The sequence below is a fragment of the Talpa europaea genome, assembly GCF_964194135.1.
Source record: "Talpa europaea genome assembly, chromosome: 4".
Taxonomy (NCBI): domain Eukaryota; kingdom Metazoa; phylum Chordata; class Mammalia; order Eulipotyphla; family Talpidae; genus Talpa; species Talpa europaea.
In genome coordinates this window covers 15,290,858-15,313,650 of record NC_140070.1, presented here as the reverse complement: position 1 = coordinate 15,313,650, position 22,793 = coordinate 15,290,858, and the positions used below count along the sequence as shown (strand labels likewise).

General features: G+C 33.4%; 1 protein-coding gene across 1 annotated transcript in view; it reads right to left on the bottom strand.

Annotated features, from left to right (window-relative positions):
* Positions 1-22,793, bottom strand: part of LOC311169902 (putative ATP-dependent RNA helicase DDX60) — a gene marked incomplete at both ends in the record, with an annotated part of 69,898 nt that overhangs the window by 3,499 nt on the left and 43,606 nt on the right. Inside the window, 16 exons of the mRNA XM_084232147.1 lie at positions 550-692; positions 4,390-4,537; positions 5,499-5,620; positions 8,754-8,898; positions 9,046-9,150; positions 9,859-10,059; positions 11,085-11,189; positions 12,240-12,392; positions 15,264-15,408; positions 16,028-16,186; positions 17,352-17,479; positions 18,962-19,087; positions 19,777-19,881; positions 19,981-20,090; positions 20,607-20,746; positions 21,579-21,694. Coding sequence (XP_084088273.1) covers positions 550-692; positions 4,390-4,537; positions 5,499-5,620; positions 8,754-8,898; positions 9,046-9,150; positions 9,859-10,059; positions 11,085-11,189; positions 12,240-12,392; positions 15,264-15,408; positions 16,028-16,186; positions 17,352-17,479; positions 18,962-19,087; positions 19,777-19,881; positions 19,981-20,090; positions 20,607-20,746; positions 21,579-21,694 — 2,151 coding nt within the window. The remainder of the gene's footprint in view (positions 1-549; positions 693-4,389; positions 4,538-5,498; positions 5,621-8,753; positions 8,899-9,045; positions 9,151-9,858; positions 10,060-11,084; positions 11,190-12,239; positions 12,393-15,263; positions 15,409-16,027; positions 16,187-17,351; positions 17,480-18,961; positions 19,088-19,776; positions 19,882-19,980; positions 20,091-20,606; positions 20,747-21,578; positions 21,695-22,793) is intronic.

The window sequence follows — 22,793 nt, the reverse complement described above, 5'->3', positions numbered from 1 at the left end:
TACTACATTAATTTCACCACTGAAATTCTAGTTCCATCCATCCCTATACATTTTCCCCTTGTATCCTACCACACATCACTTTTTTAGATGTAGGGATCAGAAAAATGATGACAAACAAATACAAATTGCCCTCAATTGGCTAATAGCAGAGTTTCTCAAAAATTACTGCACCTTCTGAACTTAACATTTTTGAGAGGACTCCCAAGATGAGGCATTTCCAGCAGGTGATATTGATGTTACTGAACTTTGGTTTACACTTTGAATAGCAAGGACTTATGGTGATGTATATTAATAAGAAATAATTCATACATGCTGATTAAATCAAAGTACCACCCTTTTTGTATTATCTAATCCAATTTTTTGTTTTAAAATTATTCAAGTAGTTTTTTAAAAGATTTCTTTTCTACTATAGTGAGAAGTATACCTCTACTGTGGAGTAAGATTAAGATGGCTTGTTTTGCAAAGCACTTAGTATTATAATCATGTAAAATTGATTTCTCTTAAGTGAATAGACATGAGAAAGAAAGTTTCATACCAAAATCCACTTACATCACTTAGCACATTAAAATCAAATAAATCTTGATCAGTTATGTTGGACAGGCAAGCAAATGGGGAGACAGCAGTTCTGCTTTCAGTCCCAGGCATCAAATGAAAGACCAGTTCAGAATCTTCATACTCTTTACCCGGAAAGTCTAATAAGAAATGAATTAGAAAATAAAAAACAAAAATCAAAACCATTATTAAACATGAATTACTTAAAACAAATCAGGCTTATTAATATCATTTTACTTAACAAAGTTTAAGAAGGGAAACATTTAAGATGGAAAATTTTAGAATTGTATTGCAAGATCATTGCTGAAAGGGTTTTCTTCCCAAACTAGTCTCATTCTGGACACTGTTAGTAATACCACCATAAGCAGCCATCAACTGATCCTATTGGCAACTCCAGATCTATCCACTTAGCAATTAGATAAACACCATTTACAGTGTGAAGATGAGCTTTGTTAAACACCAATTGTTTTGCGATCTCAGGTCAAATGACAAAGCCATATACCTGATCTTTACAATGTGTTTTATTATCAAGATGATATTGAGCTACAAAAACTGCAATGTTTCTCATAACTGATAAAGTTGACATAATTGCTCACTTTCTGGGAACTCTACTATTCTTTTTTTTTTTTTAAATAAATTTTATTGTTATATTCCCCATACAATTGCAGCCCCCCCATTCTGACCCCAATCCCTCCCCTCCCGCCCCCCTAAAAGTGTCTCTGGTTCATAGTTTTTTGTTGATTTTGATTTTCACTATCTTATAGTTATTCATTTTCCTGGTCCCTTATTTAAGTTTTCTAGATTCCTGCTATGAGTGAGACCATCCGGTATTTTTCTTTTTCTTTTTGGCTTATTTCGCTGAGCATGATCCCTTCCAGCGCCATCCATGTTGCTGCAAATTGCATGTGTTTATCTTTTTTGAATGCTGAGTAATATTCCATGGTATATATGTACCACATCTTCTTGATCCAGTCATCTATTTTTGGGCATTTGGGTTGTTTCCAAAGCTTAGCTATTGTAAACAATGCTGCTATAAACATAGGGGTGCAGGTGTTCTTTGGAATTGATGTTTCTGTGTCCTTTGGGTAAATACCTAGGAGTGGAATTGCTGGATCATATGGAAGCTCTATGTTTAGTAGGTCCAGAAATCTCCACACAGCTTTCCACAGTGGTTGGACCAGTTTGCACTCCCACCAACAGTGCAGAAGAGGAACTCTACTATTCTTATTCCAATAAAAGGGACAAAAAAATCTCCTAGTTCAATCACTTGGAGGCAAAAGTGTCAGAAATATTTCTAGCACTGTGGAGCTCATTCAAGTCTCCTGAGTGGTGAGTTTGGAGAAGGACAAGGGATATGTGTTACACAATAGTTCTATTGTAACAGGGTGGTCCCCAGGAAAGGGGGAGGTTCCAGGTTCCCTGCCCCACCCAAGGGAGGGTAGAGCTGAGCAGGGAGAGAAGAAGCTGCAGAAGAGACTGAGGAAGGAAGGAGGATAAAGCCAGGAGACCTGGAGGAGGCGCATGGAGCCTATAGTGAAGAAACTGCACTTGTCTTTTGGTTGTGGACTGAGTGACACAGACGTGGGTGAGACCCATGGGGAGGTGACAATGGGGCAGCTTTTATCTTGATGTTGATTTTGCTCTTTTCGTTCCGGGCTTGTCTGGTTGTTTCTGACTCTTTTCTGTGGGTCCCCACTGGAAGATGCTTTAGACTTGTGGCAGGCTTTGGGGCCTTGTTCTGGGCCGATCCCATATGGATGGACTTTTACCCACGAGGGGACGGGTAACTCTGGGTGCTTCATTTAGAAACTAGACTCTTTGCGTTTCCTGTATTGTTTCCTAATCTTATTAAAGTTCCTTCCCATTAAAGTCTCATGTGTTTTGTGTTGATGCGGTGGATGGCAGAACCCATTTAGAACAGGCAGGTTTGCGGGGTCTGGGCTGCCCCTCTCCCTGTCCTATAACACTATCATCTCCCCCTGCCTCCCTAAATTCCTTCCTTTATACTTGTTTTCTTTTTTCTCTTCAGTAACACTCTTATTAATGGCTCATTTCTATTTGACTGAATCACTTCATCTTCTATTGGTCTTTCTGCCTCCTTATCATATTTTTTCCTCTTTACTTCTCTGCTTTCTCTGTAATGCTGTCTGGTTTTCTTTCTACCATTGTCCCTGTAAATCACCCTCTTCCTTTATGTCTTTCTCAGTCCTTCTGTCTCTGTTTCTATTTCTCTACTTTTTCTCTATTTCTCTTTCTGTCTATCTCTTCCTGTCTTCTATATTTGTGTCTCATCTGTTTGTCTCTATACTACATAACATACTGACAGATTTCCAGTATTAGAATCTGGGTATCTTTAGGGAAGCCATTATTCTGCTCACCATAATAATGATCCTAAAGAAATATAAAGAGAGATAATTATACTGCTCCAAGTCTCAAAGTAGGCAATCCTGGAAACATTTAAGTTCTTTTCCATGAAGTAAACTCATTACTAACTAATTTCTCATTCCAGGACTGAATAGACTGACCATTTTCTCTTTGTCTTCCATAAGCCTCCCACATTCCAAAATGTATAAAAAAAATACATAAATATACCAAAGCATTCCTCTTACTCCATGTTTTCTCTTTGCTTCTAATAGAAGTAAAAGAAAACAGAATTCTGTTCCCATTTTCCTCTTAGCATCCCTTCTCTCCATCTTTCCATTTTGGTGCACTGAGTATATTATCTACTTCCAATGTCTTACATTTTATCTGGCATAATTACTGAAATTTCCTTTATTTTCATTTTAATTTCATTCATCCTTTCTTCAAAGACATGAGCTATTTCTTAACTTCTTGTTGTAATGGATAGTATTCAAAGAAGTACAACATACTGATGACTCTTAATACATTTGTAAACATTTCTTTTATTTCCAAAGTTATTCAAATTTGAAAACGTAATTAGCTATGAGTGTCAATATCTACTAAGACAAGAAGCATCAATAGAAAAGGGACTATGGCTAGGACTTCCAGTATTATATGGACACAGAAACATCAATTCCAAAGAGCACCTGCACCCCTATGTTTATAGCAGCACTGTTTACAATAGCTAAGCTTTGGAAACAACCCAAATGCCCAAAAATAGATGACTGGATCAAGAAGATGTGGTACATATATACCATGGAATATTACTCAGCATTCAAAAAAGATAAACACATGCAATTTGCAGCAACATGGATGGCGCTGGAAGGGATCATGCTCAGTGAAATAAGCCAAAAAGAAAAAGAAAAATACCGGATGGTCTCACTCATAGCAGGAATCTAGAAAACTTAAATAAGGGACCAGGAAAATGAATATAAGAAAGTGAAAATCAAAATCAACAAAAAACTATGAACCAGAGACACTTTTTGGGGGGTGGGGGGTGGGAGGGGAAGGATTGGGGTCAGAATGGGGCGTTTGCAATTCTATGGGGGAATATAAAAATAAAATTTAATATTAAAAAAATAAAAAATAAAATGATTATATGGATGTTAATAAAAAAATAAAATAAAATAAAATAAAATAAAAAATAAAAGAAAAGGGACTATGATAGAAAGGTCTGCTAGCTCATAATGACACTAGAAAATATAAAAATATTTTAAACATTTAGTGTCAAATCAAGTCTATGGTGGTTTATCTAATTCAAAGTTTTCAGTATAAAATTTCCAAAGTATAGATCTGAACAATTATGATAGTTTCCTGTATTTCCTTTTTTTGAAGTACTTTTGCCCTTATTTTCTAAAGTTATTTTTACCTCAAAACATTTACATTTATTTGCTTTAATTAGCTTCACATTTTGTTCATGCACAGTCACAATCTTACCAATTTCTGAGAGTGGTAGTTGGCATTCTTTTCTCATGTCAGCCAACTTAGAAATTGTTAAGAGAAAGGAAACAAAATTATTCTGAATTCTGTTGTTGTATTCCTCTACCACTTCAGCAAAGTTCTTGGGAAGAGCATTTAGAATTACCTAGGAACAATGAAAGAAATGAATGAAATTATTCAAAAAGCAGCCAATTACAAAATCTGTGAGACATAGAGACAAATTTTTAAAGTCTGGATGAAAACATATTTCTAAGAATAAATTCTATTATCTACAGCAAAGTACAAATACAAAATCTAAAGTTACCATCAAGGGAAATAGGTTGTAAAGAAAATGTGTTGTGCTCAACTATATTATCTAATGTTTAAAATCAGCATTATAGCTGGAGCATTTGTTCCCATCATAGAATATTATTTTAAAAGATAAATTTTAGTGGCTGCATAATATTATCACATAGAGATATGCTAAAATGCATCTCATAAATAGCATCCAATCTTCAATCATAAATAATTTTGCTATTATGGGTTGAATTGCATCCCTCATGTATAAACCCCAGCACCTCAGAATGTAACCTTATTAGGAAATCAGGAGGTTGCCAGTAAGCCACCGGTAGATAGGGAAGAGTTGTGGAACAGATTGTCCCTCACAGTCTTCAGAGGGAGAAAAATTTGGAACTTTGGACCTGTAGAACTATGACAGCAAATTTATTTTTAATGTAAATTTTTTAGATATTTTACACCATTTTTATTTGTATTTTTCACTTAAATTTCAAAAGGTTGAAATATTACATTAAAGATTATTTTAAAGTATATATCTGTATATTACAGCCCTATCAACAAAACTGTTAAGTTCAATTTTTGCCAAATTAAGCAAGTGAAATAATAGTATCTTGTTAATTTTTATTATCTTTATTCATGAGATTATTTCACATTTTATTTTCTTTGTAACTTCAACATGTATGAAAGCTATATATTTTATGAGATGTATTTTGCATTTGAAAACTTACTATACTCTCATTAGTTATAATAATTTTTATGTTCTTTTTGATTTTTTCAGTAGTAAGTTGTTTCACCTGTAAATAGCAATAATTAAAATAGTTTTTCCTTACCACTGAATGAGAAAAGTTCTTTTCAAAATTTTTTACACAGGGTGGTAAATACATTCTTCCAAAAAGATTGGCTAATACTACCACTAAGGTTTCCATCACATCTTCGGAAAATGACTTGCAGCCTGTTTAAAATAATGAATTTAATTTGTACACCGAAAATTATAAAACATTCACAAAAGAAAGTTAGTTATGCTTGTTTCACATTCTTAAGAAAAACAATAAATCAAAATCAACAGGCAACTATAAACCAGAGACATTCTACAGGGAGGGGAGAAGAGAGTAGGATCAAAACGGGTGGGAAGAGCATAAGGGACCATAGTGATAGTTCACAGGTGAATGGGCGGCAGGCATGTCACATGGACTAACCAAGATGAAAATGCATACATTGTACAAAAATGGAAAACATATATAAAATAATAAAAAGAAAAACAATAGAGATATCAGCTGAACTTACCATCTCTTCTTTAGTGAGTGCTGAGAGACTTTGGAATAAACAAAAATCAGATACCCACCAAAAAATAAAATAAAATAAAAGTTCAGTGGAAAGGTAAAAAATAATAATAAAATAATGAATTTAATATTTCAAAACCTTAGAGCATACAATTCATCATTTCAGAAATATACTGAGCCAGTTCTTAACAGCTAAACTTAACACATTTGAAAATGTTACTTTCCAAGACATCCCCTGCTCATGGATTGCAAGAATTAACATTATTAAAATGGCCATCCTACCAAAAGTAATATACAGATTCAACGCTATTCCAATAAAAATCTCAATGACATTCTTCAAAGAAATAGAACAAATACTGATGAAATTCATATGGAACCACAAAAAAAAAAACACGAATAGCCAAAGCCCTACTGATGAAAACAAAAGAGAAAGGAGATATCCCACTTCCAAACTTCAAGCTGTACTACAATAATAAATAAAAACAGTTAGGTAGTAGAACAAAAAACAGACACACAGACCAATGGAACCGAATAGAGAGCCCAGAAATAAAACCACACTTATATGGACAACTGATCTTTGACAAAGGAGCAAAGACTATGCAATGGAACACAGACAGTTTGTTCAATAAATGTTGCTGGGAAAACTGGACCACCACATGCAAAAAAATGAAACTAGACCACTACCTTTCACCGTGCACAAAAATCAACTCAAAATGGATAAAAAAAAAACTAGACATAAGACCTGAAACCATAAAATACATAGAAGAAAATATAGGTAAAACACTACAAGACATACATCACAATAACATCTTTAAATACTCATCACCCAAAGCAAAGATAGTCAGGAAAAGATAAACACCTGGGATTACATCAAACTGAAAAGCTTCTGTACAGCAAAAGAGACATTAACCAAAACAGAGCGACACCCCACTGATTGGGAGGAAATCTTTGCACTCCATTCAACTGATAGGGGACTGATCACAAAGATATACAAAGAACTCACACCACTCAACAAAAACAAAATAAACAATCTAGTCAAGAAATGGGCAGAAGAACTCAAAAGACATTTCTCCAAAGAGGAAATGCAAATGGCCAACAGGCATAGGAAAAAATGTTCAACATCCCTTATCATCAGGGAAATGCAAATTAAAACCACACTGAGATACCACCTTACACCAGTGAGAATGGCACATATCAAAAAAACAAGCAACAGCAAATGTTGGCAAGGATGTGGTGAAAAAGAAATTCTCCTGCACTGCTGTGGGAGTGCAAACTGGTCCAATCACTATGGAAAGCTGTCTGGAGGTTCCTCAGCCTACTAAAAATTGAGCTACCATACGACCTGGCAACTCCACTACTAGGGATCTACCCAAAGGACACAAAAACATTGATTCAAAAGAACACCTTTACACCTATGTTTACTGCAACACTATTTACAATAGGTAAAACCTGGAAAAGGAAACAACCCAAATGCCCAAAAATAGATTACTGAATCAAGGAGATGTGGTATATACACACACCGTGGAACATTATTCAGCAATCAAAAAAGATAAGCTCATATCATGGGCAGCAACATGGATGGAACTAGAAGGAATTATGCTCAGTGTAATAAGCCAGAAGGAAAAAGAAAAATATTGGATGGTTTCACTTATAGCAGGAATATAAGGGAACCAAACAAGACTTCACTGTAACAAAATAATAACAGTACAAAACACAACAAAGCAAAAAACAGACAATGATAAATCGGAGACATCCTGCAGGGGAGGAGGAGGGAGAGGATCAGAGGGACGGAGGGAGGAGCACAGGGGACTGAGGTGATGGTGCACGGGTGCATTGGGGAAGGAAACTCTATGGGGACTACACCTGAGGGGGTGGGGGGGGGAAGCAAATATTATTTAAAAATGAGCAATGATGTAAAAAATTTTTTTTAATTAATATTAAAAAAGAAAATGTTACTTTCCAGTTGTTTGAAATTTTAATAAATTACAATATTGCTTTATAATAATGCATACAATGTACCCTCTGCTGGCACTGATGATTGGTGTCCTAGTATCTACTCTATTTTTATATGGTTCCTTTTTTTTTTAATTTAACTTATTTATTTATGGTGTCCACTCTTAGCTGTAGGAATCTGGGGAAAAATGAACAGCCATTTGCCCTTCAGTTTTGGAATTGCCTTTGGGATCCCATCATTAGTTTCAAAGATTCCCCTTTGTTTCTCCATCCCACTCCGTTTCTTCACCCCTGTTTAAAATCTACTAGAGAGTGAAAGCATTATGGTACTTTCCAAATTCCTTGTGCACAGTTCTTTCTCTTTAGCATGTATTACAGTCCAAAAGAGCTCACTCCTGCTCTGGCTGACTTGCCTTTGCTTCTGATATTTTCTTGTAATACTTTAATAATCATAGTCAGCAGACCAAAAAGAAAATGACACATCTCATGTGAGAACTTGAAATGGGTCATAACTGCCTCATACTTTTGGAAGAATGCAGAACACGTATAGATTTCAAGTTAAAAAAAATCAATTTGATATACTTCATAGTTCTCTACAAATACACAATGAATTTATGAGTACTATTTCTATAAATATATTTATTTATACAAAATTATAAGAAAAATGTTTAAAATACAATAAGAGAAAAAGCAAAGTGAATGAAGTTCTAGGGAATGTGTGTGGGTATATGTAAATCATGTGTGGCCTGTGTGTGTGTGTGTGTGTGTGTATGCACATGCATACTCATATGTGCGTAATGGTTGGCCAAACAATCTAACAAGCAGAAGTTTGGGAAAGGAATATTTGCTTACCATGTATGTAGGTTGGAACACATAACTTGTGAAATAAACCTTTTAAAAGCAAGCTTACAAAAACAAAATTTGCAGGCTCATGGTAGTGCAAATGAGACACAAGTCCAGAATATCCAATGGGAATACATTCTTGATTCAGGTAACCCTATAAATGAGTTGTGACATGTTAACCTCAGTCTTTGTATCACAGAAATATCAAACAAATAAGTCATTAATAAAGGAGATTTCTGTATACTACAATTAAATAATTGTAATAACACCTTCATTTTGTGAAAATAGGGTTAAATCTTACCTCTGTGACTAAGAAGTGCAAAGAATATACAAAATAAAATTTTATCACTCTATTGATCCTTGGTTGCTTGAAGGATATCAATGAATGCTGAAGAACTGATAATGCCTATATACACATAGGTCAAAATATCAAGTCAGACATTAAGAAATTGAGCAGTGTGTCTTCCAAATGTAATATATAAAAAGACAATCAAACATTTCTATTATAGATCATAGCAAAATATATGTATTTATGTACTACATATGAGATATATATATATAGTGAATGATACGTTTGCATTTTAAATTAGGCATTGCATTTTCTTTTGTTATCTATTTTAACTACATTATACTAGCTATCTTTTATTTTTTAATTATATGTGTGTAATAGAAAATGTTAAGAAAAATTTGGAGGGTGACAGTAATAAACACAACTGTATGCATGAGATGAAAAGCAAACATAAGGTATAAAATTATAGAACCAAGAATTACAAACATTTTAGTCTCTTGTGCATTCCTCAACCATTAATTATTTCTTTGAAATTGATTTTTAAATGTTTCTGTGAAGACATATATACAGAAAAAAAGTTTCTTTCTAAATTATGTAGAATCCAGGAATAATAATAACATGGAAATCATGGGCTTACTTTTCTATGTTTCAAAGCATGAAAGTTAAAATTATATTTTTGTTTTGAATAAGGATACCATAAAATAGAATTAAACATTACAATGAATTCATTTGGAGCACATTATTTTATTCCCTTCAATTTATGTAACATTATAAAATTGAGCTCAAATGATTTTATTTATTAATTCAAATACCATGAAAGTTTACCTTTGCTTTGGCATCCTCTCTGTCATCTGCTTTAGCAACAAGTAGCATAAGTCTGAGAATCAAAGACAATCTTAAAGGAAATTGACCCTTCAGTTTGGGCACATTAGATTTTAAGAGTCTTTCTATCTTAGGTAATGGAATACCATAGAAGAAGACACTGCCTATAAGATCTTCTCCACGTCTTCCTGCGCGGCCAGACATCTAAAGAGATGATCACATAACTTTTAAATAATTTCAAATCTTATCCTTATAAATAATGTCTAACTTATTTTGTCATGTAGAACATTAAACTTTCAAAGACTCCAAAAGAGTTCTTTGTTTCTTATATATTAAATTTCACAAAGTGGTGGAATATGGGTGCTTTGGTAGTGGGTGCACTATAGAAACAACACCTGAAGGTGGGGATCCTTTATTTCCAAAATACAAACAATGACATCAATCAATGTTGCCTCAACAACAAAAAAATTAAAAATGAAACAAAATCTCAAAGATAAGGGGAACTTAAAAAAATTAACAAACTTTAAAATTATATTTTATTTTAATTATACACTATCAAAATGTGTTTGCTTTTTCAGTAATGCTTACATATAAAGATGATGACTTTCAAGCAGGAGCAATTTCTGTCTTATTTACTACTATGTTTCCAGAAATTAACCTGAATGAACTAAGAACATTGTAGATACTCTATAATTTATAATTGTTGGCTCCTTTTGGGTATTAAAAAGTTGTTGCTACTTCTTCACATTACTTTCCCTTCAAACTCAGTATATTTACCAAAGCAGGGCTAGCCTCAAGAAAATTAATTTATTTAATCAATACATGTACTTAAATATAATCATACTCAAAGATCTCATATGGGGCCTCCCTGGTGGCGCAAGGGGTTAAGATATAACCACAGCCACTGCAGCATGAGTTTGATCCCCAGCCAGGGAGCTACTCACAATGGCACAGCAGACCTTTCCTGGCTCACCCACTGCTCCCCTCAGCAGTGTACTTCAGTCAATCACCACTCTGTCTCTGGTGAATCCTCTCACCCCTCCCCCACCTCTGGCCTGTACCCCAGTTCTTGTATGCATAAATAAAAAAGAGAGATCTCATGTATTTAGAACCCATATTTACTGTGACCAAATGATTCAGAATAAACATGGTTTACCATATTTTGATATGGGATGGATGATCCAGATCCCACATATATAAATATAACAAAGTGTGTGTAATATAAATACCTGTCGAAAGTTTAAGGCATCCAAAAAAACAGAATCTTCTGTAAAAACAACAGATTTACACGGCATATTAATTCCCAAAGCAAGAGATGAGGTAGCTGTTACCACCTATGGTAAAGGGTTAAAAAAAAATAAGGAAGACAAACAACTTAGACTACATAAAACACTAAATGCTAAGTAGATTAGACCGCCCCAAATCACTTTTCTTAAATAAAAGTATCATGCAAAGGCAATGTCACTAAAAATAGAAACTTAACCTTTCTTTGGAATAAGTATCTCATAGAAATTTACATACACTTTGATGTTTTCCCCTAATATTACAGTTAGCATTTTTAAATTAGAAGATGATGTGAAATCAAAGTCATTTGCTAAGCATTGGATTTTTTGTGTGTAAGTAAAAACAATAAGTTAAAATGCATTCTTTTTACATTAAATTTTTTTGGAAGTAAAATTTACATTAAATTTTTCTTTTTACATAAAAATTTCTAAGGACAGAAAACAAAGTGATAAAAATCATTAGAAGAGCAGAAACAAGTTTACATCAAACATTAACCTAAATGGATATGGAAGTTGAGGTATATATAAAAATGAAGCATTACCCAGCTATGAGAAAGAAAAGAACACTGAATTTGTGACATGGATGGATCTAAAAAGCATTATGCTAAATGAGATAAATCAGACCAAAAGATGAAATTTGTGTGCTATCACTCACATGTGAAAATTTTAAAAGTTGAACTATTGAAAACATAGAATAGAATGTGATATCTGGCACTTGATCCCAAGTGAACAAGCAGAAATGCTGATACATATTTTTAAATTTAAAAAATCAACAATAGAAGAATGTTTAAATAAACTACATGTGTATGTATTATGATATATTTCCAAACCATTTATTTCACAATATTTAATACTATGCTAATGACAGACTATTAAGCAAATTAGACAAGTTCCCAAATTATATGTAATGTACTGTATATGTTTTAGATTACCTATGCAAAAATGTGCTTAAAAGAACAGAGTAAGATATGCTAAAACGATAGCAGAGCAACCCTCTAAGTGGAGTGATTATAAGGGAAGGCAGATAGAGTGTCTTCCCTACTCAGTCCAAAGAAATAAAGGGTTGTGCTTTTAGGACAGTTATCCTCAAATGTGACCAACCTTGACATGTCTCAATCTAAAAAGCAACTCTACAACTTGTCTTTCTCTGTATTCCATTGAGCCATGATGAAATCCAATGCCCCTCCTTAACAGACCGTACAGCTTATAGCCTTGTCTCGTTCCATTCAGTCTGCGTAGGATCTTCATTAAAGTCTGAAATAGCCAAAGAGTTTTCAATATCATATTAAAGAAGTTACCCTTTAACTTACCAAAGATATCATTTGATTGCTTAGAAATTATTTCAGAGTCACACTTCTAAAAATAAGTAGTTCTATTTTAGACCAGGTGTTTTAGAACAATCCCATAGAACCTGGCAGTCATGTTTGGTATTTGATACAGGTAAATGTGATCTACCCCATACAGGGTGATCCCTTTTTCATCCATTTCCTCATCAAGATCATATGCCCCATTTTCTGCCCTCCACGCCATTGAGTATGAACGCCTCTACTTGCTCCCAAAGTGTTAATCACTGGTCATAGTTCTGAAGTACTAGGGTCTCCAGAACAGCCTCAGCAATGAGGATACACTGAAGGGGATGGATAAGTATTCTAAGAAACAGGGAATTGAGTAAAGGACTGGAGTACTCTGAGGCTAGTACCCAACCCATTTTGCCAAAGTTCTCAGTTTAGTCTGATTTTTCTACCACCACATTTTGTTCTAATTTTTGCTGTTGATTTAAACTTAACTTACTGGTAAGTAAGTTCTATTATCACCTTGCTCTCCCTCTGTGTCTTCCTGTCTGTCTTTCTGTTTTTTATCTTTGATCTCCCTTCTACCTTCTATCTCCCCTCTCTCTACTTCTCCTTCTTTCCTTCTTCCCTTTCTTCTTTCTTGTTCTCCTCTTCTTTCTCTCCTTCTCTTTGAAAGTTCCTGGTCTATGTCTATACAATTTCTTTGTCTCTCTCTTGTCAGTCATTATTATTGATCCTCTGTCTTTTTTCTTACTCTTTTCGCTTTGTCTCCTTTTTTTCTCACTCTGCCTCTCTTGTTCTCTCCTGTATCTTAAGGAGGGAAACAAGCATAAACAAGTAATACCAAGAATCTCTGAATAGGACATGAATCATGAAGTCAAAACAAAAGCATTTTATAAACACTCACTGCTCAGGATGCCTATCCATGTTCTAGAATTATTTTTTGAATGAGATGTGGTGTAAGAAAGAAGTATAAGACAAAAATGACTTCATGGTTTCCAGGTTGAAGAGCTAGGTAAATGGTGGATATAGAATAAAAAAGAGTTTTCAGAAGACAGACACATCTGATTTTGACTTTTTGAGACTTTGAGACTTTTGTAGCAAGCTGCTTTGTAAGCCTATTGTTCAGAAGAGAGTTTACATTCAATTTTTATATTTTTATCCATAAAAAGGAATAGTTAACTGATAAGGGACTGATCACAAAGATATACAAAGAACTCACATGGCTCAAAAAAAATACAATTCAGTCAAGAAATGGGCAGAAAAAAGACATTTCTCCAAAGAGGAAATGCAAATGGCCAACAGGCATATGAAAAAATGTTCAACATCCCTTATAATCAGGAAAATGCAAATCAAAACCACACTGAGATACCACCTTACACCAGTAAGAATGACACATATTAAAAAAACTAGCAACAACAAATGTTGGCGAGGATGCGGTGAAAAAGGAACTCTCCTACATTGCTGGCGGGAGTACAAACTAGTCCAACCACTGTGGAACACTGTGTGAAGATTCCTCAACCTGCCAAAAATGAAGCTACCATATGACCCGGCAATTCCACTACTAGGGATCTACCCAAAGGACACAAAAACATTGATTCAAAAAAACAGCTGCACACCTATGTTTACTGCAGCACTGTTTACAATAGGTAAAACCTGGAAACAACACAAATGCCCAAAAACAGATGACTGGATCAAGAAAATGTGGTATATATACACAATGGAATATTATTCAGCAATCAAAAAAGATAAACTCATACCATTCGCAGCAATGTGGATGGAGCTAGCAGGAATTATGCTCAGTGAAATAAGGCAGAAGGAAAAAGAAAAATATCGGATGGTTTCACTAATAACAGGAATATAGGGGAACCAAATAAGACATCGGTGTAAAAAGATAATAATAACAGTACAAAACACAACAAAGCAAAAACACATAATTGCTGCAGGGGAGGAGGAGGGAGAGGGATCAGAGGAAGAGAGGGAGAAGCACAGGGGACTGTGGCGAGGGTGCACAGGTGCCTTGGGGAAGGAAATTCTATGGGGACTCAACCTGAGGGGGTGGGGGGAAAGCAAATATTGTTTAAAAATAATAAATAAATAAATAAATAAATAAATAAATAAAGAGGAATAGTTAACTTCAAATAATGGAGGCAATCTCACAAAGCAAAGTAAACTGCAGAAAACCGAAGAAAACTGCAGATGTTAGAGTTGTAACTTAGCATGAATATGCAAGCTACTTTAATAGTTGTACCACCTGACAAAAGCTATCTTAACTTCTCCAGCCTCCAACTTTAGTACCATATATTAAGATGAATTCACATTAAATGTTTATGCATCTTATACATTGAATATTACTATAGACACACACATTTTACAGGTTGAATTGTGTCTGTCCTAAAGTTCATATGTCAAAGTCCTAACCCCAATTCCTCAAAATATGACTTCACAGAGATAAGCTCATTAGAGAGGTAAATACATCAAATTACCTGGACCATTACAATGGAGTCATTAAAATGGACCCTAATCTGTTGTGACTGGTGTTCTTATAAGAAGACATTTGGACATAGATCTATAGAGAGAGAAGACAATGTTGAAGATACAGAGAGAAGATGGCCATCTACAAGCCAAAAAGAGAGACGTGAACAGGTCCCTCCCTCACAGCCCTCAGAAATAACCAGACCCACCAACACCTTGATCTTGGACTTCTATACTACAAAACTGTAAGAAAAAACATTCCTGCTGTTTAAGCCACTCAGTCTATGGTATTTTATTAGAGCATCTCTAATAATCTATACACATGTTCAAATGAATATGTTTATTTTTTTCATCTTACCTGGTAATCCACAACTGAACGATCAGCATAAGTACAGTCTGCAGGAGCCTCACAAAGCTTATTAAGGTTTTTTTTCATTTCCTTTATTTCAGCTGACCATAAAATCAATCTTTGAATTCTAGCACATGAACCTGAGTTTATAAAACTGAATAATCAGAAAAAAATCAGTGAATATATTGATTATAACATGTTCCTTTATTTTTTTTTTGTTTGAGGTTATGTTTATAAATGCCAGGTAAGAAGAATGCCAGATAATTCAAAGCCAAACACAATTGTCCTATTAAAAGATATTCATGAAGTAGAGGCATTTCTTCACATAATTCTATGTTTTACATTTAGATAATAAAAGTACAAAAATGTTAAAATGGTATTTCTTGAGTATTAAAAGATAAATGTATTAGTTAACCCCTCTTGCTTAAGGAGATATTTGATATTTTAGTAGCTATCCTTCAAAAATAGGTATAAAATTCATACACTCTAAACGAATTTGCAATTTCTAAAACACAAATTTACAATTTGTGCTTCTAAGGAAAAGGAAGGAAAGAATCTAATAGAAGAAAATTATTTTAAAACACTGTATAATTATAAAAATACTCAATATGTTCTCCTTTATGATCCCCCAATAGAGTAATATAATCAACTTATTAATCACAACAAGAGAAAGTTACATCAACACATTCTGAAAACAACTTTGAATTATAAAATTAACCAAATAGTCACGTTTTATTAAATGTCTAATTCCACAATTCAAGAAGAAAACTCACGCAGCAAAGTTTCTCCTTTGAACCCTTCTTGCTTTCCACAGTTTCTTGATCAAAATTTTCTTCTCCTTTTCAGAATTTGAATCATTATGGGTATTTTGTTTACTTATCAAATTATCACGCAGTCGAGAAGCTGATATTTCTACTGTGTGAATGTTGAATCTAGATTTTTTTAAAAAAATGTGAGAGTTTTTGAAAGTTGCATGTTCATGTCACTCTAGATTTGTTTGTATTAATAATCAGAATTCATGGCAAGAACATTTATTTAGGTAATATTCTCTGTAGAGACATTTTGACCCTTTGGAGTCCCAATTCAGTCTGTATGAGTAAAAGAAAGAATCAAAAATTTTCTATACAGGCTCAATTTTTTATTATAAATAGAATAAATAAAATGGTTAATTAGGTAAAGTCTCTTTACTGGATCAAAACTGCTCTTTTTTCCATTTTAAAACACCCTGTATTAAGATTTCTGAATATTTGTTAAGAACAACTATTGGGGTTTTTGTTTGTTTCTATAATGCCAGTTAGTTATTTCACCTATGAAAAGCAGTTTGAGTTAAGAATTTTATTTTGTGGGGATTTCTATGAATATTTTGTACTTCTTCATACTTGACTCAACCTTTTATCTTTGCTCAAAATTTTTCCTATTACCACACAAAAAAATGAAAATTCCTTTTATTAGCATTTGAAGGAGTTCACACTTTGGCCTCGAATTACAGGTTTGACTATGGTATTTGTATATTTATGTAAGACTTATAAGAGGATGGATGTATATATACATATACATATGAAGATGCATAATCTCAAACCATACCTATTCTCTCTCCCATATACATATGATATATATGAAGATATACACAATATATATGACAGAGATAGAAAAGAGTTGAAATATATATATCATGTAAGTTTTTCCTCATAATCTGTGTTTGTTTTGGAGAAGGTCCTCCCTCTCTAGTATGACTACACTTTGGGACCAAGTTACTTGGTGAAATTGTCTTTGAACAGCCTGGCCCAACACAGGTTTATTCTTTTACTCTTGTCTGACTTTGAAGTTATATGTAACTTTTCTAATAACTAATGGACCAGGGAATTCTATGGTACTTAATAATGCAATAAGATTTTGAGGTATAATTTAAAAATGGAGATTTTCCTTCTCATATTAACCCAAACTGGTATAATAATTTGACTTTAATATGAGTAAAAATTCCCCAAAAATCTACTAATATGAATCATAGACTATATATCCATCTTCAATTATTTGTTTCAGAAGACCTCAAATTAATATAACATTAAGTATAATGTTATCTACAGAAATCAGACTTACGCAAAAAATATTGCAGGCAGCTTATCCATTTCTTTAAGTTTTTCCACAAAGAATGGAAACTTTCTTTGCTTTTCACTTTCTGCACAGTCAAAAGTTTGAGGCTTCAGGTACTTCAGTAACTCATTCAACTGAGTAAAATCATAGATAAAACGTAGATCATAAAATATTTATAATTATCAATAAAAATTGGTAATAAAATCAGTTAACATTTGAGGTTGAAAATCAAATTTGTAAGATTGGGTTTTTATGGAGGAAGCTGAGAATTAATCCAAATCATGCACTAATCTCAGAAAACTCAAGTGATATATTTCAAGTGATAAACAGTGTTGTAAGTCTATATTCTATAGCATGGTGTTTATTGAAGGGGATGGATATTGTCACAAAATGTTGATTATTACCAGGGTTTCTATGGGGTACAATATTCATAACTTCCACAAAACTCTACCAATACAAACCAGAGATTATACAATCATTAAAATTTATCACCCAAATCAACACTGAGAGAGCAACTATCAAGGAGGGTATTAATCGTTAAATTAAAAAAACAGTTGCAAACCAGAATGCCCAGGAAAAAAAAAACAGAAAATATGAACAAATAGAATCATTTGAAAGCAGAATTTAGCTAAATTCCCAAGTGCTTAGGAGCCTAGCCCTAAGATAGAGAACAAATCGTCTGTTGATCCAGAAGATCTACTGATGCTGGTCTTAAGCCAAGTATAGTTCAGTATAACCTCAAGGAGAAATGAGACACAAGTGCTTAAGTTATCCAAACTGTGTGTGCCATGTTCTTTTTGCTTCTGCTTACATTCTGTGATTTATATAATTTATCGATTTATATAATAATTGACTACATTATCAAAATTCAAATAAGCTCAACACGATTTTTTTCCATTTCCTCTACTCCATCTGCTGACTCAGCCTAAAGAAGCCCCTCTCAGAGTCATCTGCAGCTGTTGTGAGGTGGAGGTTGGGCCACTCTACAAGAACCTGGTGATTCAACATTTTGCCTATGATATGACTCCCCAACAGGCCTCAATGACTCTAGCTTCAGTAGAGGAGGCAGAATGTTAAAGAAAATTGTGGTGAAGTTTGTTTGGCCTTTAAAAAGTGGCTTGTTTTTTCTGGTGATACTATTGTCCAATATTTTGAGAAATAATATTAATTAAAATTTCTCCTATCTAGTTTGTTGGCAACAAGAGAAACTAAGCATTCACCTATCCAAATAAGTGAATGCATAAATGGTTATGCCTGGAGAAATATTAAGGAAAAAAAAAACAACAAAATAACCCAGTGGTGTCAGAAATTGGAGAACTTTTACCCTCTATGAAAAGAAATAACCTAACTTAAGCTTTATTATATCAAATGTAATTCAAAAAATAACATGGTACCAGCATGTGTGGGTTGTCCAAGCTACAGCTTAAGTAATAACCCTTTGCATTTTTTCACATCTAGCTAACAAAATTCAGAGTAGAACCTCAGTGTATGCTTAGAAGATATCCATCTTCAAATCCTCAAAAGTTTTATGGGTGATTCTCCTATTTGTAACTGAAGAAGTCAAATTCATTCAATATTTGTTTTATATTTAAATGAATCTAAATGGCTTTAATTACCTTGCTTGGGCCCTGCTCAATCCAACAAATCATTTCCTTTTTAAGTTCCTCTTCGTATTTCTTGACATCAGATTTCTTGATGACTAATTTATTTTTGAAGCAGCTGAATTCTTCAGGTTCTAATTCCTTGAAAATGAGGAACCCCAAACCAAGAAAAATAAAGTCATCATCCTTTCTAAAGTTTTCATATACGTCACTATGAAGTAAATCCCTCAAGTGGTCAAAACCCATTTAAATTCAATTACAAAGTTAACTGCATATAAGATGGTGATTTTGTTCTCTATGTAATGGTTGTGTAGTGTAATGTAATGGTTGTGTAGTGTTGTGTAGTGTTTTGCTTCCATTAGAAACCACAATACACAATTTTTTAAAGATTGCAATTGGTTTTAGAGATAAAAAATTTTCTAAAATGTTTATTTTAAAAAATACATTTTTCTTACCATTGAAATGCACTATTCTAAGCACTTTATAAATAATAATTCAGTTAATCTTCATACCAACTTTGCAAGTAGAGCTTATCTTTTCTGGGGGGGCAGGAAAGTAGATTTATAGAAAATTTAATATGACCAAAACTGTAACACTGTGACAATAGTTTATAATCTTAATAATCAAATATATTGCCATTAGCTATACCAAAATAAATGTGGTTCATCAATTTGCTCATTACTGATGGACTTTCATAGCCAAAGAATTAGAGCTATCATAGTGTATACATATATATATATATAAAAACGGCCGTGCATTATATAATGTGTGTGCATTATAACGCACACACATTATATAATGCACATACACACACACACACACACACAAACCTGCATTCTTGGCCATTCTGGCCAAATGTGTACCATTGCATCATAAAGCAGTATGCTTTCCCGAGGGGAAAATTCAAGGTCTAAAGGGATTCCATACTTCTTAATCTAAAAACCATAAAATAAAAAATTACTAATTTTGTATCTCATATGCAGATTATTAACCATATAGATAATTAATCAATTTCCAAAATGGTTTATACTCACATGATTGACATTAAGTGCAGCACATGGGTGATAATGATCAATGATAAATTCATTATCCTTTAGGGAACACACATACTTTTCAACATCATTGTATCGCTCTTTGTACCATACTATAAATACAGAATTGAAATGATCAATAAGATCTGATTATTTTCAAAAAAAGGATGGAATCTGACTTTACAATTGTGAGCTGACATAGGGAGAGTTATGAAGGAATCCACTGTCAATCAAACCCAGGAAATAGTGCTGTGCACTGGGAAAAAAACCTTGATAAATGTACTTATACTATGTTATGCACTGTGCTTTACTTTTTCTCTTGCTCATAGTCTTCAACTATAATCTATCACTTTTTTAATGTAATAAATTGATATTATTTCAAAACAAAATTTTTGGAAAATCTGGATCTTCAAGTTTAATAGATACACTATTTACTATCTGTGTGGACTTTAGTTTACTCTCCTAAGGCCAAGTTTCTTGCTTTATTTTCATTTAAGTAAAAATAAAATTGATTTTAGATTTAGTGTAAGGAACAATTTTTATTAATATATCAAATACTTTAACATGTTACAAGCATGCACGGAACTCAAGAATTCTGAGCTCCCTTTCTCATGTTAAAATAGTCATACCTAGTCTAACTCTGTACGATGCTTTGTCTGTTCTTTTCTTTGCTTGTTTCTTTGAACTTTTTGAGACATTTTGTGATGGACCAGAGTTTTCCATTGTGCTCTCAACATGTTGCCAGTAGCTTTTAACTAACACCAACCACCTAGTTATAAAAAAGGAGAAAAGTATTAAATTGTCTCAGAAAAAATAGTATATCATTTATTTTCTTAGAAAAATCATGGACTTAAAAAAATAAAAATTTTCTCTAAACTTTGAACATTAAAACTATATTTATATTCACATAGTTTAATCAGTTCTTACTGCTATATAATCATCAAGAACTGATACTTTGACGTTCCTCATGAAATGCACGATCAAACATGGCAGTCATATCCACTTTTGCTATGTGTGTTAACCCATTTTGAAAACATTTATTAGTATTTTGCATAGGAAAGGTATGTGTGTAGTATATTGGGAGAAGAGTTCTAAACTGCCTTTTAAAATTCTTTGAGAGGGCCTCCCGGGTTGAGCACTGGGTTGCGAAGCTGCCCGCAGCCTCTGCAGTGCTGGTTCAATCCCCGGCTGCCAGGCGACAGTCCCAAATGGCGCGCAGACCTCTCCTGCCGCCCGCTGCTCCCCTCAGCAGTGTATTTCGTCAGTCTGCCTGTTCTGTTCCTAACTCTGGCTCTGGCGAATCCTCTCACCCTCCCGCACTTTTGACTGTACCCAGTGATTGTATAAATAAATAAATAAATCCTTTAAAAAAAAAAATAAATAAATAATAAAATTCTTTGAGAATCTAAATACTAAAACAGGAAATGTAAGTCATTCTCACATAAAATTATTGAGGGGCCAGGTAACTGTAAATTATGCCTAGTCAAAAAGCATGAGAAGAAATGCTTTGTAGTTTTAGATATTGCCTTAAATAATTCATGAGTGGATAAAATTTCCCATCCATTAGTGGAGACAATAGTAGATATAAAACTCAGACTTACTCAGTAAGATGTTTAGGATTACTGATAGTAGCAGAAAGTGCCAGAAAGGGACACCGAATCATAACTAGAAGATGTTCCCAAACTTCTGCTCCAATTTCTCCTCCAAGACAGTGAACCTGGCAAGATGGTTATATAGACTCAATATAAAACCAGTTAAATTTTTTCCCAAAAGGTTATAGATTGTGTAACCAGAACTAACTATTCCCTTCTCTCCCACATTCAGTAAAGTTTATTTACCCACTGACAAAGTTGGTCAGGGTCCAACATGACTGACAAGAATTAAAGTAGATTTGAGGCATCAACCATAAAACATTTAGAGATGACTTGCTTTACCATGTAGTACAACAGGCTGAATATTAAAAAAGATTACCACCTGTCCACCTTGATCATCTTATTTTCAAATGTATCTATTTTGCCTACTTTGAGCTTCTGTTTCAAATGCATCTGAATTACTTATGTCCTTTGAACTTTCATGTAAATTTCAGAATCAGGCAAGAAAACACTCACAAACACACACATCATGAAAGTTCAGGGAAAAAAATCTGAAGTTTCTTTTATTATAATTGTACTGAATATATAGGAAAATTTGAGGGCCTAATATGTATCCCCAAATGGTCTACAGGTTTAGGGCAATCATAATCATAATATCCCTTGATTCAAAAACTTAAACTATTCCTCTATGTATCTCTATTTTATTTCAGGTAAAAGAGGTCAACCATATAATGATGGATGGAAACTAGAATAATGTAGTATATATAGATGTCTATATACAATTCTGTATACCAGAAAGAAGCCTATATAACACTAGAAAACATTACTTCATTAAAATAAATAACAAATTTTCTTTTTAAATATAGCTTAGTAAAGTTTAAAATTTATTTATAAATGTCCCATCATCTTTCAAAGATTTAGTACCAATAATTTATTTTATACTATCTTAATGCAATATAAAATCCTTATTTATTTCATATTCACATGTGTTGCTGATATAAAATATTTATTAATTTGAATTTTAAAGGCTGAAAGACATAAGGATATGTCATTGACCTAAATGTAGCTATGACTGAAGTACCAAAAAAGATAGTAAAAAAGAAAGCATACTTAGAAATAAGGTATAATTGTTATAAAGTACATGATATACCGCTTATAGATAACAAATGGGCCAAAAAACAAATGATAATGGAAATTAAAAGATATTTTTAAGCTGTATCATTA